The 19620-nt window shown below is 35.2% G+C and overlaps 1 protein-coding gene across 17 annotated transcripts in view; it reads left to right on the forward strand.

The window, feature by feature from the left end:
• MIPOL1 (mirror-image polydactyly 1) overlaps window positions 1-19620 on the forward strand; it is a 377605-nt gene that overhangs the window by 140929 nt on the left and 217056 nt on the right. For all 17 annotated transcript variants that reach the window (XM_074393412.1, XM_074393408.1, XM_074393411.1 and 14 more), the window contains one exon: window positions 18101-18208. In XM_074393412.1, coding sequence (XP_074249513.1) covers window positions 18101-18208 — 108 coding nt within the window. The remainder of the gene's footprint in view (window positions 1-18100; window positions 18209-19620) is intronic.

The following is a 19620-nucleotide window of genomic DNA, read 5'->3' on the forward strand; positions in this document are numbered from 1 at the left end:
GATATGAAATTCCAGGTTGAAAGTTCTTTCCTTTAAGGATGTTGAATATTGGCCCCCGCTCTCTTCTGACTTGTAGGGTTTCTGCTGAGAGATCTGTGAGTTTATGGGCTTCCCTGTGTGGGTAACACGAACTTTCTTGCTGGCTGCCCTTAACATTTTTTCCTTCCTTTCAACCCTGGTGAATCTGACAATTATGTGCCTTGGAGTTGCTCTTCATGCAGAATATCTTTATGGTGTTCTCTGTATTTCCTGGATTTGAATGTTGGCCTGCCTTGCTAGGTTGTTGAAGCTGTACTGGGTATCCTGAAGATTGGTTTCCAGCTTGGGTTCATTCTCCTCGTCACATTCAGGTACACCTATCAAACGTAGATTAGGTCTTTTCACATACTGCCGTATTTCTTGGAGACTTTGTTCATTTTGTTTTACTCTTTTTTCTCTAATCTCACCTTTTTGTTTTATTTCTGAGTTGATCTTCAATCTCTGATATCCTTTCTTCTGCTTGGTCAGTTCAGCTATTGAAACTTGTGTATGCATTGTGAAGTACTTGTGTCTCCCAGGCGTTCCAGTTACCAGTTGAAAAAGTGCCCAATTTGTGTGAGTTTTTGTGCAAAGACCCGCTGCACCGGCTGAAACAGCCATACTGGAAGCTCATGGCGCTTTTCTGCTCAGGAATCTCCTGGTCTGTGGGCAGTAAAAATTTGGAAATGCAGTGATCACTCAGCCTCTGCATTTTCACTGGGAAGTGCAATTCAGAGCTGTTCCTATTCAGCCACCTTGAATACTCTCTCCTTGGTATCTACAATTTTAAGTGGTATCTAATTTTAAGTTTACTCGTAATTTTTCTTTTTAACTTAAAATGTTTCTTCAAATTAATCTTTTATGGATAATTTAATAGTTTAAAATATCAATATATATTACCATATTATTTAATCTCTATTTACTTTGATATAGTATTTTAGTATGTAGTTAAAATACATATTTATGTATCTGTATAAATATGTAGAAACATGTCACCGCATGGCATATATTGCCTGGCTGGTGCTGACACATTGCCTAGTGGATGCTCAATAATTATTTATTGAATAACTTAGTTATGTTATATATAATGTATAAATATACACACATGCATATCAGCTTTAATGTATAATGTATATGGTTTCAGAGATTCATTCACTTAATTTTTGGTATTTGTAAACCTCTAATTCTTCTATAAGTGTTCATCTAAATTAAACTGTTGATATTTTGCCATAGTTTGAAAAAAACCAGTTACCTTTTCAAGTTAAAAAAAAATATTTATTCCATGCTATTGTGATGTATATAAAGCATTGTAATTATTATTTTTACATCTAAAATGGAGTGATTTTTAAAAATTCTTCTAAATGAAAAGGAATCAAAACTTCTGTAGTCCTAAGAGCTTTTAAACATCTGCAGTTCAACGTACATAATTCACATTGACACCAAAGTTTGGTTTCCGTTTTGACTGGAAAAGTCTAATATTATTTTTGTCTGCAAAGGAAATAGTTATATTACATCCAAGTGAGAAGATGTTTGATTGTAATATAATCAAGATGATTTGTGACTAAAAGCAGACTGTACAGGAGGAAATCCAGCAGTTGTTAAAAACTTAGACAATGTTATGGAACATTTTGTTAGAAAATATCTTAAGGGATGTTTATTTTTCAGAAAGTAAAGAGCAGACATAATATTCTTTTTATCTATAACTTTTATAGTATATCTGAAAAATATATAGATGGTTGTTTAAAACATAACTACAGTATCATTATTACATCAAAAGGATTAACAATAATTCTATAATATTGTGAAACATCCAGTTTCATTTTTAAATTTCAGTGTCTCATAAATATTATAATTTCACCTATTTGTTTTGAATCTATATCTAAATAAGAATCACACATTACAGATGATCAAATTGCTTCTTAACAGTCTTTTAATTTGTAGATTCCTCTTCATCTTTTTTATTCTCCTGGAATTAATTTTTTTAATAAATTAAAAATAAAGTCTGTTTTCTTGTATAGTTTTCCAATTTTTTTATTGCATATCTATGGTATCATTTAATATGTTCCTCTATTTTCTTTTTTTCATATGTGTACTTTTTTCCAAGTATTCAAATATGGATACTTGACCTAGAGACTCAATCAGATTTAGATTTGTTTTTATTACCAAAACTACTTTATAGGTGGTTTTGTGTTCTTTCATCTGGAAGCACATGTCAAGTTGCACTTCTTTCTAGGTTGTTAGCAAATCTCAATGCCTAGATCCGTTACTATATTAATAATTTCAAAATTGTGATGTTCTAAAGATAACATTCCTATTATATTTATTAGTTAGAATATTTCTCTAAAGAGAGCTATCTTCTTACCTATTGTTTGATTACCCAGTGGTAAAGTTTATATAATAAAGAGTAGGCCAGGCATGTTGGCTCACACTTGTAATCCCAGGACTTAGGGAGGCCCAGGCAGGAAGACTGCTTGAGGCTAGTAGTTTGAGACCAGCTTAGGGAATATTACAAATCTGCAACTCTACAAAAATTTTTTAAAAATAACTAGGCATGGTGGTTTCTTCCTGTAGTCATAGCTATTCCAGAAGTTAAGAAAAGAGGATCACTTCAGCCCAGGAGTTTGAGGCTGCAGTAAGCTATGACTTTGGCCTGGGTAATGGAAGGAGACCCTGTCTTTAAAAAAAAAAAAAAAAAAGAGAGAGTTACCATTATCTACAGGATTCTCTTTGCCATTCCTCAAACATACCAAATAAGTTTCCACCTTGGGGCCTTTGAATTTACTGTTCTTTCTTCAACCACTCCTTCCAAAAATATGCAAGATTTACTGCTATATCTTCTTAGTCTAGGTATTCAACTGTCTTCTCAATTATGTCTTTTTTATTTGACATTGCAAAGTATTTCTTTACTCTATTGGCAATGTGTATGGCTTTAACCTGTTTTTCTTCAACATTTTTCACCTTTATCATTCTATATGTTTCTTTACTTATTTCGTTTATTATCTCTTTTTCCCAACTAGAATGTGAACTCCATGAGAGTACATAAATCTTGCTTGTTAGATGCTGTATCCCCAACTATCTACAACTGCCTGGCACAGAGTAACTGCTTAATAAATATTGGTTGAAGAAAATGAACTTCACAGTAGGGGTTCCATGAGGGCAAAAAGAGTGGTAATATTTAAGCAGGGAGGAATTAGTTACATAGTTCTAGTATTTTGTTTTTTAAAAATCTGAATTATGAAAGATTAATTTACATTTGGTAAATGTTGGTAATAAATACAACAGTTTTTGTTATTTCCTGTCTCTTTCTGTATTTCTATTCTTCTTTTCAGAAACAGGGTTTCTGTCGACCAGGTTTGAATGCCACGGCAAGAGCATAACTCATTGCAGCCTTAAATTTCTGGACTCAAGCAATCCTCCCACCTCAGCCTCCCTAATGGCTGGGACTATAGGTGAAAGATTTCACACCTGACAAATTGTTAATTTTTATTTTTATTTTTATTTTTGTGGAGGTGTGGTGTCTTGCTTTGTTCCCTGTCTGCTCTTCAACTCCTGGCCTCAAGTGGTTCTCCTGCCCCAAATTCCAAAGTGATTTGATTCCAGGCATGTGCCACTGTGCCCAGCCCATTCTGCTTTTTCATTTCTTTATTTTTCTTTTCTTTCCTTTCTTTTCTTTTTTTTTTACTTTATATACTTACCAATGTTTTAATTTTTAATTTTTGTGGGTACATAGTAGGTGTATATATTTACAAGGTACACTAAATGTTTTGATACAGGCATGCATTAACCATGAGGTATCCATCCCCTGAAGCACTTATCCTTTGTGTTACAAACAATCCAGTTATGTTCTTTTAGTTATTTTTAAATGTACAGTTGTTATTGATTATAGTTACCCTATTTTGCTGTCAAATAGTAGGTCTTATTCATTCTTCCTAACTCTTTTTTTTGTACCTATTAACCATCACCATTTCTCTCCAACCCTCAACTACCCATCCCTTGCCAGCCTCTGGTAGCCGTCCTTCTAATTCCTGTGTCCATGAGTTCAATCATTTTTATATTTTTAGATCCCACAGATAAGTGAAAACATGTGATGATTTCTTTCTGTGCCTGGATTGTTTCACTTAACTTAATGATCTCCAGTTCCATCCATGTTATTGCAAATGAGAGGATTTCATTTTTTTTTTTAATTGCATTTTAGGTTTTGGGGTACATGTGAAGGACATGCAAGATTGTTGCATAGGTACACACATGGCAGTGTGGTTTGCTGCCTTCCTTCCCCTCACCGGTATCTGTCATTTCTCCTCATGCTATCTCTTCCTACCTCCCCACCCCCCCATCCCTCCCCCGTTTCCCCCCAACAGACCCCAGTGTGTAGTGCTCCCCTCCCTGTGTCCATGTGTTCTCATTGTTCAACACCCACCTATGAATGAGAACATGTGGTGTTTGATTTTCTGCTCTTGTGTCAGTTTGCTGAGAATGATGGTTTCCAGGTTCATCCATGTCCCTACAAAGGACACAAACTCATTGTTTTTGATGGCTGCATAATATTCCATGGTGTATATGTACCACATTTTCCCTATCCAGTCTATCATTGCAGCACTGTTTACAATAGCAAAGACCTGGAACCAACCCAAATGCCCATCAATGAGGATCTCATTTTTTTATGATTGAATAGTACTCCACTATATATATGTACCACAATTTCTTTATCCAGTCATCTGTTGATGAACACTTAGGGTCCTTCCAAATCTTGGCTGTCATGAACAGTGCTGCAGTAAACATGGGGGTACAGATATCTCTTCAGTATACCAATTGTTTCTTTTGGGTATATACCTAGCAGTGGGATTGCTGGATCATATGGTAGTTCTATTTTTAGTTTTCTGAGGAACTTCTAAACTTTTCTCCATAGTGGTTTTACTAATTTACATTCTCGCCAGCAGATGGGTAATTTGCAAATATTTTCTCTCATTCTGTGGCTTGTCTCTTCACTGTCTTGAGTGTTTCATTTGCTGTATGGAAGATTTTTTAACTTGATGTGATCCCATTTGTCTATTTTTGCTTTGGTTGCCTGTACTTGTGGGGTACTGCTCAGGAAATGTTCACCCTTTTTACCTTTTTTTCCACATCCTCACCAGCATTTGTTATTACCTGTCTTTTGGGTAAAAGCCATTTTAACTGGAGTAAGACGGCAATATAATTGTAGTTTTAATTTGCATTTCTCTGATGATCAGTGATATTGAACAACTTTCATAAACCTGTTTGCCATTTGTATGTCATCTTTTGAAAAATGTCTATTCAGAGAGAGAGAGAGAGAGCGAATCCAAGATGGCCAAATAGGAACAGCCTGTAGTGCAGTTCCCAGTGAGAACAATGCAGAGGGTGAGTGAACATCACATTTCCAAACGAATTATTACTGCTCACAGACCTGGAGACTCCCAGGCTGAAAAACACCACGAGTTCCCAGCATAGTTGTTTGATCTGGCACAGAAGGTCTCCACACAAAAACTTCGAGAAATCTGGGTGGCCATTTCAACTGATGCCTGGAACACCTGGAAGACAGAGGCACTCATTCAATAACAAAAAAGGGAGGCTTAAACAGGGAACCAGGTGATCTGGCTCAGCGGGCCCACCCCCACAAAGAGCAGCAATCTGAAACGCTCTAGATTGAGAGTTTTGCAGCAAGTGCAACTGAACCCAGGATGCTTCAGCTCCATTGGAGGAAGGGCATCCCCATTACTGAGGCAGTCTACCATTACCGAGGCAGTATGCCATTATGGAGGCAGTCTGCCATTACCGAGGCAGTCCACCATTACAGAGACAGTCCGCCATTACTGAGAGACTGCCGTTACTGAAGCAGTTCTAATTATGCCCCTATAAACAAAACTGCAAGGAAGTTCACAAAACAGTTGGGCAGAGCCTATGGCAGCTCAGCAATGCCTCTGCTGGCAGACTGTGACTAGGCCACCTCCATACTGGGAAGCGCAGCTCTGAAAAAAGGCAGCAGCACATCAGGGACTTATAAATAAAGCCCCACCTTCCCAGGACAGAGCACCTGGGTAAAAAGGAGGTTATGAGTTCCACTGCAGCAGCCTTAAACGTACCTGTCCAGCAGCTCTGAACAGAATGGAGCTCACAGCTTAGCACTTAAGCTTCTATAAGGGGCAGACTGTCTCCTCTAGTAGCTCCTGAACCCCCATATATTCAAAGAGTCATCTCATAAAGGAAAGCTCAGGTTGACTTCTGGCAGATATCCTTCTGGGATGAAGATAACAGAAGAAGGAACTGGCAGCAGTCCTTACTGTTCTACAGGTGCTGCAGGTGATCCCCAGGCAAGTAGGATCTGGAGTGGACCTCCCACAGTCCTACACCAGAGGGCCCTGACTTTTAGAAGGAAAACTAAGAAACAGAAAGAAATAACTTGATCATCAACAAAAAGGACATCCACTCAGGGACCCCATCCAAAAGTCAACAATTACAAAGACCGCAGGTAGATAAATCCACAAAGATGGGAAGAAACCAGCACAAAAAGGATGAAAACACCCAAATCAGAATGCCTCTTCTCCTCCAAGGGATCGCAACTCTTCACCAGCAAAGGAACATAGCTGGACGGAGAATGAGTCTCATGAATTGACAGAAACAAACTTCAGAAGGTGGGTAATAACAAACTTCTCTGAGCTAAAAGAACATGTTCTAACCCAATGCAAAGAAACTAAGGATGCTGAAAAAAGGTTTGACAAAATGCCAACGAGATTATACAGCTTAGAGAAGAATATAAATGATGGAGCTGAAAAACACAAGAACTTTGCGACGCATACACAAGTTTCAATAGCTGAATTGACGGAGCAGAAGCATATCAGAGATTGAAGATCAAGTCAATGAAATATAATGAGAAGGCAAGATTAGAGAAAAAGAGTCAAAAGAAATGAACAAAACCTCCAAGAAATATGGGATTATGTGAAAAGACCTAATCTACGTTTGATAGTTGAACCTGAATGTGATGGAGAGAAAGAATCGAAGCTGGAAAACACTCTTCAGGACATTATCCAGGAGAACTTACCCAACCTAGCAAGGCAGACCAAAATTCAAGTCCAGGAAATACAGAGAACAGCACATAGATATTGCTCAAGAAGAGCAACACCAAGGCACATAATTGCCAGATTCACCAGGGTTGAAAGGAAGGAAAAAATGCTACTGGCAGCCAGAGAGAAAGGTCGAGCTACCTACAAGGGGAGGCCCATCAGACTCACAGCAGATCTCTTGACAGAAACCCTACAGGCCAGAAGAGAGTGGGGGCCAATATTCAACATCCTTAAAGAAAAGAACTTTCAACCTGGAATTTCATATCCAGCCAAACTAAGCTTCATAAGTGAAGGAGAAATAAAATTCTTTTTGAACAAGCAATTGCTGAGAGATTTTGTCACCACCATGCCTGCCTTACAAGAGCTCATGAAAGAAGCACTAAATATGTAAAGGAACAACGAGAACCAGCCACTCCAAAAACATACCAAATGGTAAAGAGCATCGACACAGTGAAGAAACTGAGTCAGCTAATTGACAAAGCCAGCAGCTGGCATCAAAATAGCAGGATCAAATTCACACGTAACAATAGTAACCTTAAATGTAAATGGGCTAAATGCCCCAATCAAAAGACACAGACTGGCAAATTGGATAAAAAGTCAAAAACCATCAGTGTGCTGTATCCAGGAAACCCATCTCACATTCAAGGACACACATAGGCTCAAAAGAAAGGGATGGAGGAAGATTTACCAAGAAAATGGAGAGGAAAAAAAAAAGCAGGAGTAGCAATCCCAGTCTCTGATAAAATAGACTTTAAACCAATAAAGATCAAAAGAGACAAAGAAGGACATTACATAATGGTAAAAGGATCAATGCGGCAAGAAGACCTAACTATCCTAAATATATGTGCACCAAATACAGGAGCACACAGATACATAAAGCAAGTTCTTAATGACCTACAAAGAGACTTAGACTCCCACACAGTAATCGTGGGAGACTTTAACACTCCACTGTCAATATTGGACAGATCAATGAGACAGAAAATTAACAAGTATATCTGGGACTTGAACTCAGACCTGGACTAAGCAAACCTAATAGACATTTACAGAACTCTCCACATCCATTCCACAGAATATGCATTCTTTTCAGCACCACATCACACCTACTCTAAAACTGACCACATAATTGGAAGCAAATCACTCCTCAGAAAATGCAAAAGAATAGAAATCATAACAAAGAGCCTCTCAGACCACAGTGCAATCAAATTAGAACTCAGAATTCAGAAACTAACTCAGAAGTGCACAACATCATGGAAAATGAACAGCTGGCTCTTGAATTTTGACTGGATAAACAATGAAATGAAGGTAGAAATAAAGATTTTCTTCAAAACCAATGAGAACAAAGACAACATACCAGAATCTCTGGGACACATTTAAAGCAGTGTCTAGAAGAAAATTTATAGCAATAAATGCCCACATGATAAGCAAGGAGAGATCTAAAATTGGCACCCTGTTATCAAAATTGAAAGAGCTAGAGGAGCAAGATCAAAACAACTCAAAATCTAGCAGAAGACAAGAAATAACTAAGATCAGAGTAGAACTGAAGGAGATTGAGACGCAAAAAAAAACCTTCAAAAAATCAGTAAATTCAGGAGCCGGTCTTTTGAAAAGATCAATAAAATAGACCACTAGCCAGATTAATAAAAGAAAAAAGAGAAGAATCAAAAGACACAATAAAAAACGATAAAGGGAATATCACCACTGATTCCACAGAAATAGAAACTACCGTCAGAGATTACTACAAACAACTCTATGTACATAAACCAGTAAACTTAGAAGGATTGAAGGAAGGATTGAATAAATTCTTGGACACCTGCACCCTCCTAAGCCTAAACCAGGAAGAAGTGTGGAAACCCTGAATAGACCAGAAACAAGGGCTGAAGTTGAAGGAGCAGTTAATAGCCCACTAACCAAAAAAAGCCCAGGTCCAGATGGGTTCACAGCTGAATTCTACCAGATATAGAAAGAGGATCTCTACCACTCCTTCTGAAACTATTACAAACCATAAAAAAAAAGAGAATACTCCCCAAATCATTTTATGAGAACAACATCATCCTGATACCAAACCCGACAGAGGCTCAACAAAAAAAGAAAACTTGAGGCCAATATCCATGATGAACATAGATTCAGAAATCTTCAATAAAATACTGGTAATCGAATTGCAACAGCACATGAAAAAGCTTATCCATCATGATCAAGTAGGCTTCATCCTGGGGATGCTAGGCTGGTTCAACATACTCAAGTCTGTAAACGTAATCCACCACATAAACAGAACCAAAGAAAAAAACCACATGATTATTTCAATAGATGCAGAGAAGGCCTTTGCCAAAATTCCACAGCCCTTTATGCTAAAAACTCTCAACTAGGAATCAATGGAATGTATTTCAAAATAATAAAAGCTTTTTATGATAAACCCACAGGAAATATCATACTGAATGGGCAAAAACTGGAAGCATTCCCTTGAAATCTGGCACTAGACAAGGGTGCCCTTTTTCACCACTCCTATTCAATATAGTATTGGAAGGTTTAGTCAGAGCAACCAGGCAAGAAAAAGAAATAAAGCGTTTTTACTTAGGAAAGGAGGGAATCAAATTGTCTATATTTGCAGACGACATGATTGTATATTTAGAAGACCCTATCATCTCAGCCCAAAATCTTAAACTGATAAGCAACTTCGGCAAAGTCTTAGGACACAAAATCAATATGCAGAAATCACAAGTGTTTCTCTACACCAATAAAAGACTTAAAGAGAGCTAAAACAAGAACAAACTACCATTCACAATTGCCACAAAAAGAATAAAATACCTAGGAATACAACTAACAAAGCATGTAGAGCAGGCATCCCCAAACTTTTTACACAGGGGGCCAGATCGCTGTCCCTCGGACCACTGAAGGGCCCCCACATACTGTGCTCCTCTTCACTGACCACCAATGAAAGAGGTGCCCCTTCCTGAAGTGTGGCGGGGGGCCGGATAAATGGCTTCAGGGAGCCGCATGTGGCCCGCGGGCCGTAGTTAGGGGATGCCTGATGTAGAGGATCTCTTCAAGGAAAACTACAAAATACTGCTCAAGGAAATAAGAGAGGACACACACAGATGGAAAAACATTCCATGCTCATGGTTAGGAAGAATCAATATTGTGAAAATGGCCATACTGCCCAAAATAATTTATATATTCATTGCTATGTCCATCAAGCTACCTATGACCCTCTTCACAGAACTGGAAAAAACCACGTTAAACTTCATATGGAACCAAAAGAGAGCCTGCATAGCCAAGTCAATTCTAAGCAAAAAGTACAAAGCTGGAGACATCATACTACGTGACTTCAAAACTATACTACAAGGCTGCAATAATCAAAACAGCATGGTACTGGTATCAAAACAGAGATATAGACCAATGGAACAGAACAGAGGCCTCGGAGGCAACACCACACATCTACAACCACCTGATATTTGACAAACCTGACAAAAACAGGCAATGGGGAAAGGATCCCTGTTTAATAAGTGGTGTCGGGAAAACTCGCTAGCCATGTGCAGAAAGCAGAAACTGGACCCCTTTCTGACACCTTACCCCAAAATTAACTCCAGATGGATTAAAGACTTAAACATAAGACCTAACACCCTAAAAACCGTAGAAGAAAACCTAGGCAAAACCATCCAGGTCATAGGCATAGGCAAGGAATTCATGACTAAAACACCAAAAGCATTGGCAACAAAAGCCAAAATAGACTAATGGGATCTAATTAAACTCCAGAGCTTCTGCACAGCAAAAGAAACAATCATTAGAATGAATCAGCAACCCACAGAATGGGGAAAACTTTTTGCAATCTACCCATCTGACAAAGGACTAATATCCAGAATCTACAAAGAACTAAAACAGATTTACAAGAAAAAAACAAATCCATTCAAAAGGATATGAACACTTTTCAAATGAACACATTTATGAGGCTAGCAAACATATGAAGAAATGCTCATCATCACTGGTCATTAGAGAAATGAAAATCAAAACCACATGAGATTCCACCTCCCGCCAGTTAGAATGGTGATCATTAAAAAATCTGGAGACAACAGATGCTGGAGAGGATGTGGAGAAATAGGAACACTTTTACATTGTTGGTGGGTGTGTAAATTAGTTCAACCATTGTAGAAGACAGTATGGTGATTCCTCAAGGATCTAGAAATAGAAATTCCATTTGACCCAGCAATCCCATTACTGGGTATATAAAGCCAAAGGATTATAAATCATTTTATTATAAAGACGCACGCACACGTATGTTCATTGCGGCACTATTTTTAATAGCAAAGACCTGCAACCAACCCAAATGCCCATCAATGATAGACTGGACAAGGAAAATGTGGCACATATACACCATGGCATTCCTTGCAGCCCTAAGAAACAATCAGTTGGTGTCCTTGGTAAGGACATGGATGAATCTGGAAACCATCATTCTCAGCAAACTGACACAAGAACAGAAAAACAAACACCACATGTTCTCACTCATAGGCAGGTGTTGATCAATGAGAACACATGGACACAGGGAGGGGAGCATCACACAGTGTGGTCTGTTGGGGGGGGAATAGGGTAGGGGCAGAGAAGGGTAGGGATGTTGGGGAGGGATAACATGGGGAGAAATGCTAGATATAGATGACTGGGGGATGGAGGCAGCAAACCACATTACCATGTATTTACCTATGCAACAATCCTGCATGTTTTGCACATGTACCCCAGAACCTAAAGTGCATTGAAATATATATATATATATAGCCATGACAAGTTGCTGATTATATGGTAATTTGTAAACAAAGGGAAAGAACCAAAAAAAAAGTCTATTCAATTCTTTTGCCTTTTTTAAAGAAAATTCAGATTATTAGTTTTTTTCCTATAGAGCTGAACTTCTTATATATTCTGCTTATTAATTCCTTGTCAGATGGGTAGTTTGCCAATATTTTCTCCCATTCTGTGAGTTGTCTCTTCTCTTTGTTGTTTCCTTTGAGGTGCAGAAGATTTTTAACTTGATGTGTGATCCCATGTGCCCATTTTTTGCTTTGGTTTTCTGTGCTTATGGGGTATTGCTCAAGAAATTTTTGCTTAGACCAATGTCCTTGAGATTTTCCCTTATATTTTCTTGTAGTAGTTTCATAGTCTTAGGTCTTAGATTTAAGTCTTTCATCCATTTTGACTTGATTTTTGTATATGGCAAGAGCTATGGGTCTAGTTTCATTATTCTGCATATGCATATCCAGTTTTCTCAGCACTATTTATTGAAGAGACTGTCTTTTTCCCAGTTTATGTTCTTGACACTTTTGTTGAAAATGAGTTCACTGTAAGTGTGTGGATTTGTGTCTGTGTTCTCTATTCTGTTCCATTGGTCTATGTGTCTGTTTTTATGCCAGAACCATGCTGTTTTGCTTACACTAGCTCTGTAGTATAATTTGAAGTGAGGTAAAGTGAGTCCTCCAGTTTTGTTCTTTTTGCTTAGGGTAACTTTGTCTCTTATGGGTTCCTCTGGTTCCATATGAATTTTTCGATTGTTTTTTCTATTTCTGTGAAGAATGGCATTGGTATTTTGATAGCAGTTACATTGAATCTGTATATCGCTTCAGGTAGTATGGAAATTTTAACAATATTGATTCTTCCAATCCATGAACATGGACTATCTTTTCATTTTTTGATGTCCTCTACAATTTCTTTCATCAGTGTTTTATAATTTTCATTATAGAGATCTTGTATTTCTTTGGTTAAATTAATCTTTTAGTATTTAACTTTATCTGTGGCTATGGTAAATGGGAGTACTTTCTAAAATGTCTAAAAATGCTACTGATTTTTGTAAGCTGATTTTGTATCCTTCAACCATACGAGATTTATCAATTGTAATAGTTTGTGTGTGTGTTTGTGTGTGTGTGTGTGTGTGTGTGTGTGTTTGTAGTCTTTAGATGTTTCCAAATGTATGATTATATCATCTACAATCAAGGATAATTTGACTTCTTCCATTCCAGTTTGGATGCCATTTATTTCTTTTTCTTGTCAGATTGTTCTTGCTTGGACTTTCAGTACTATATTGAATAGCAGTGATGACAAGGGCATGCTTGTTGTGCTCCAGATCTTAGGGGAAAGGCTTTCAGCTTTTTTCTATTCAGTATGATGCTTGCTATGGGTCTGTCATATATGGCTTTTATTATGTTGATGTACATTCCTACTATACCCAGGTTTTTAGTATTTTTATCATGAAGGGATGTTAAATTTTATCAAATATATTTTCAGCATCAGTTGAAATAATCATATGGTTTTTGTCCTTCACTCTGTTGACATGATATATCACATTTATTGATTTATGTATGTTGAATCATCTTTGCATCCCATGGATAAATCCCACTTAGTCATGATGAATGATCTTTTTAATAGATTGTTTATCTTATTTGCTAGTATTTTGTTGAGGATTTTTACATCAATATTCATCAGAGTTATTGTCCTACAGTTTTGTTTTTTTGATGTGTCTTTGGTTTTGTTATTATGATAATTTGATATTATTCTGGTATTATGATAATTTGATGTGATATTATTTTGGTATTATGATAATTTGAGTATTATGATATCACCCCAGAGAATGTGCTTAGAAGTTTCCCCCCCTCTTCTGTTTTTAAGAATAGTTTGAGTAGGATTTGTATTAGATCTTCTTTAAATATTTGTTAGAATTCAGCAGTGAAGCCATCAGGTTCCAGGCTTTTCTTTACTGAGATACTTTTTATTATGGCTTTGGTCTCATTGCTTGCTGTTGGTCTGTTCAGGTTTTGGATTTCTTCCTTGTTCAATCTTGGTAGGTTGTTTATGTCTAGAAATGTGTCCATTTCTTCTAAATTTTCCAATGTATTTGCATATAGTTGCTCATAGTAGCCACTAATAATCCTTTGAATGTCTGCCATATTGGTTGTAGTATCTCTTTTCATCTGATTTTACTAGATCTTCTCTCCTTTTTTTCTTAATCCGGCTTTTATTATATTGATCTCTTACATTGTTTTTTCATTTCAAGTTTTTTTCATTTCTGCTCTGATTTTTGTTGTTTCTTCTACTAATTTTGGGTTTGGTTTGCTCTTTCTTTTCTAATTTTTTAAGATGCATTGTTAATTTGTTTATTTGAGGTTTTTCTTCTATTTTGCTGTAGGCACTTATCACTATAAACTCTTAGTACTGCTTTTGCTGTATCCTGTAGCAATGTTGTGTTTCCATTTTTATTTGTTTTGAGAAGTTCTTTAATTTCCTTCTTAATTTCTTCATTGACCCACTGGTCATTCAGGAGCATATTGTTTAATTTCAATGTTTTGTTTTATAGTTTCCAAAATTCCTCCTGTTTAATTTCAATGTGTTTTTTAGTTTTCCAAATTCCTCCTGTTATTAATTTCTCATTTTATTCTTTTGTGGTCAGAGAAGATGTTTGATATGATTTCAGGTTTTTAAAAATGTTTTAAGACTTGTTTTGTGATCTAACATATGGTCTACCCATGAGAATGATCCATGTGCTGAGAAAAAGAATTTGTATTCTGCAGCCACTGGATGAAATGCTCTGTAAATAACAATTTGGTCTATAGTTCATGTTAAGTCTGAAGTTTCTTTGTTGACTTTTTTATGGAAAATATGTTCATCCCTGAAAATGGGGTGTTGGTATCTCTAGCTATTATTGTATTAGAGCCTATATCTCTCTTTAGCTCTAATAATACTTGATATATATATATATATATATATATATATATGCTCCAGTGTTGAGTGCATTTATATTTAAAATTGCTATATCTTCTAGCTGAATTGACCACTTTATCATTATATAGTGACCTTCTTTGTCTCTGCTTAAAGTTTTTATCTTGAAATTTATTTTGTCTGATATAAGTATAGCTATTTTCTGTCTTATTTAAGTGACAAATTTAACAATTAAAAAACGTTGAAAAACTAATTTGGTGACAATATCAATAAAATTTGAGATGTGATTAAAGGATATGATCTTTATCTGCTTTATAAATACTTTATGAAATTTTAAAGTGACATTAATATAGTATGCCACCTCTTAATGAATAAACTGTTCAATCTCTTTGCTTCAAAATAAATGTCAAAAATCACAGAATTTAATCAAAGTAAAAAGAAGCAAACCAGTGGAAATTACACATTAATATGTTTTCATAGGGATTATGTTAGGGTTTTCAAGGATAATGTCAAATGAAGAAATAATAGATGATTACATCAATTTAAATATACAATATAGCAAATATGCTACAAATATTTATTTTACAAGAACATTTAGTATTTCTTTTTTTTTTTTTTTTTTTTTTTTTTTTTTTTTTTTTTTTTTTTTTTTTTACATGCATAAGGGGAGTTTATTAGGTATTTTTTTTTTTTTTGTAGCATACTTTATTGCAAGAATACAATATATAATACACAAAATATGTGTTGATCAACTGCGAGTAGGACTTCCATTCAACAGTAGGCTATTAGTAGTTACATTTTGGAAGAGTTGAAAGTTACACAAGGATTTTTTTTTTTTTTTTTTTTTTTTTTTTAATTGCATTTTAGGTTTTGGGGTACATGTGATGAACATGCAAGATTGTTGCATAGGTACACACATGGCAGTGTGCTTTGCTGCCTTCCGTCCCCTCACCTGTATCTGTCATTTCTCCCCATGCTATCTCTTCCCACCTCCCCACCCCCGCCCCTCCCCCATTTCCCCCCAACAGACCCCAGTGTGTAGTGCTCCCCTCCCTGTGTCCATGTGTTCTCATTGTTCAACACCCGCCTATGAGCGAGAATATACGGTGTTTGATTTTCTGCTCTTGTGTCAGTTTGCTGAGAATGATGGTTTCCAGGTTCATCCATGTCCCTATAAAGGACGTGAACTCATCGTTTTTGATGGCTGCATAATATTCCATGGTGTATATAGTATTTCTTGAGCATGAATAAGTGATTTTTTTTTATGTTTGCATGATGTACCTGGGAAAAATCTCTATTTCTGAGTGATTTCTAATTTATTTGAAATGAAAAGAATAGGTAGTCCCACAACTCTTGACCATGCTTCTTCATTTTCTTCAGATTAACTCCTTAAGTTTCTACCTTCACTTCTTTTCTTTTGTATTCTTTTTCTTTCTCCAGCGTCACTTACAAAATCATATGGCCAAAACAAACCCAATTCAGGTGTTATCAGTTCCATGAAACATTCTTTCTCCCATAACCAAAATAATCTCTCCCACCTTTGAACCTTTATAGGTCATACTTATTACATTTTAATACTTATCTTAATAATTTTGTATTAAATTTAATTGAAAACATAAAGGATAATTTTAGTAGAGAATAACTCTACTGTATTGTGACAGTGCTGTACCTTATTCATTTTCTTGGGTCATAATTTGTGTCTTTAGTAACATATACTGTAATTTGATTACATTCTTACCAAATATTTTGTTACTTGCTAAAAAGACAGAGATATAATTTAATGTATAGATCATGTGTCTCCTGAAAATAAATGCCAAATAATATGTTGCAAAATTTTCATGTAAATTTTAAAAAATATGATCATTGAATTAAGTTGTCATACAGCACATGATGGAATAGACATGGCAATGTGAAAAAAATCTGCACTAAGTATTATATTTGCAGAATTTAGTCAACAAAACTATCTACTAAATTAAGTTAATATTAACTAGAAATGCCCTGATTTTATGGTTATCTTATTTATTTGTAGTGTGTTTTGGTTTTATAATTGTATTATATATGTGTGAAGTATATATACTCTATTTTATATTTGTATACAAGTATCAGACAATCTAAGTCAATATTAGGAGTCTGGTAAGACTTTTTCTTCTAAAACATTTTGTACATTACTCAAAGTTGTGAAATATTGATACATACTGCATAACATTATTCAGATCAGAGGCAGAAAAAATCAGAGTATTAAGAAATGTCATTTTGGATGACAGCTGCATCGTGATTGTATCATAAGTAATGATTTTTTATTCATCCATTATGACAACTAGCCATTTGTCAAATAATCTAGAAAGAACTTTGTCCAGATCTTAAATCAGTATGTGTTTTTATTAGTCGTTTTTAAAATATTCTAATTTTAAAATAGTTAGAGAATGATTTTTAACTTTTTCCTCAATGATGGGTTTAGTTCTTTAATTTTTTAATCCTCCATGTATCTTCATATTGTCCTGATTTTCAGCTTACCATTTATAGCCTATGTAATTATTTTGTGAAATGTTTTACATATTTATATTGAAATCTTATATTCAAATGACAAGATATTTTAAAAGATTTTTGAACATAGCTGCCTCTGTTGGCTCATTGATACTATTACTTATAATTGTTTTACTTATTTTCTCTTATATTCTTTACTTGTATTCCAAGTAGGTGAAAATGGACATTTCACATATCTGTTATCACTTCTACTTAAAAGTAAAATTTGGTCAAAAATAGGAGAAATTAAAAGCACTCAATTCTTTATCCGTTTGCAAGTCTTGGCACTCTGGTTCTTGCTCTTTTTCATATAAAATTGTTTCCTTAGATATTTCTAAAAACTGGAAGTATATCTGAATGTATACCTTATAATTTTTATTTTTTAAGTGTTAATTAAAGGTGATTATCCAGTATCATATTGTAGTTTACTTAGAATCCAATATGATTTTTAGAAGCATGCTTTTATTCAAACAACAGATAGATAATTAGAACCATTTGGACAAAGAAGAAAATAATTTTAAATATGGTTTGACCTTAATTTTATTAAAGTAAGTATTTTTGTGATTTGTATAATAATATTCAGCTTAACGAACTCACTGAAAATTGTCGTTGAATTTTTAGAATACTATAAGCAATGTTTTTTATTGATTGTACTTAACATTACTTTTACTTACCATTCTTGTTGCAAGAAAACCCTTGTCTTTTAGAGAATACAATATTATTTACATTAATTCATGTGGCTTGGTGAAAAAAATGCTATAACTCCTTTACTTAATGGAATTCTTCCCCTGTGGCAGTGCAAACGGCTAGAGCAGGAGCTTCATCATCTGAAAGAGCAGAACCAGACTTCAGCAAACAACATGAGACATCTGACTGCTGAAAACAATCAAGAACGTGCTCTGAAGGTAAATCTCCATTCCTTCTTGCAGGCAAATTAAGGTTGTAAGCCCTTGGTGCCAGCTTTCTGTGCTGCATATATCAGTTGTGTACATTTCAGCAGAAGTGAGCTGTGGTGTTTGCCAACAACCACTTCTTTAAACACAGATATAGCACCCTTCTGTTATGGTATTATTTATTTCATGTATATGTACATGAAAACAACGTATTTTCTGAATTTTGAGTGGTATATTAATAACTTTTGGTTCGTTTATTGTTTCTTTTTTTATATCATTACCTTTTGTAGTTAATAAAAAGTGACCACACTAAGAGAAAAAAAATTAAATCACAGGCCTTTGCTTTGCATCCATACCTATTATAATAATTTTTTAAAAACCTTGTAATATTAGTCACCCACAGAACTGACAGACCTTAAGAATATGTGAATGTGTTTTGGAATTGAAGAGGTACTTTTAATGTTACAACAGACGAAATAGATGTTAAATAATAAATTCAACTAGAACTTGAAACAAATGAAGTGCCCATTTCATGACAAAAAGTTCCGTCTCATTGTAATATAGATTGAGTAATTATGAAAAAGGACATGATTTTAATTCTACTAATTATATTTTTTTCTCAAGGTACTTGAGACTTTTTGTTCTACTTTTTTTTTTTTTAAAGACAGGGTTTCATCATGTTGGCCAGGCTGGTATTGAACTCCTGACCTCAGGTGATCCGCCTGTCTCGGCCTCCCAAAGCTCTGAGATTACAGGCGTGAGCCACCATGCTTTTGCCTTGTTCCCAGTATAGTGCCTGTACACAGTAGTTGTCTGTACATTCACAGTGCTTGCATTCTCATGTTAACCTGTTAAGGTTTAAAAAAATAAATCCATAGGAAACGGAAGAGATTCATCATTGTTTTTATTGTACAGTTAGAAAAGATTTGCTACCAAGAAGGTTATATTTTACTTTGCTGTCTTAAATTTGTTTTTTTGCTGCATATTACAGAGCAATATCATGGCATTAGCCATGTAACTCACTAAGCTGGAATCATGTACCAAAATCGAGGAAAACTGTGACATTTTAATGTAGAAAATATTTTTAATCTGTCTAAGAAGTGTAAGATTTGGTAGAAGTAAGATTTTTCCACAAAATGTATTTAGCTTCATTTTTATCTTCTTAGTGGTAGGCTTATAATAACTTCATTATTATTATTTAATGTACTTTCTGTTTTAGATAGATGAAAACAATAAATGAGAAAGGAACAAAAAGGAGTTTACTATTTTATGAAAACTAAGAATAATCATTTTCAAAATGTATACTTGCAACATAGAAAACATAAATTGAAAGGCAGCTTCCATAATATGTGCTAATTTATTATCAGTATTATGGGACAGATTTCATGGGCTTAATATAATATGCCTGTCTCCATTTAAAACAG

Source organism: Saimiri boliviensis, chromosome 2 (assembly GCF_048565385.1).
Source record: "Saimiri boliviensis isolate mSaiBol1 chromosome 2, mSaiBol1.pri, whole genome shotgun sequence".
Classification (NCBI taxonomy): Eukaryota; Metazoa; Chordata; class Mammalia; order Primates; family Cebidae; genus Saimiri; species Saimiri boliviensis.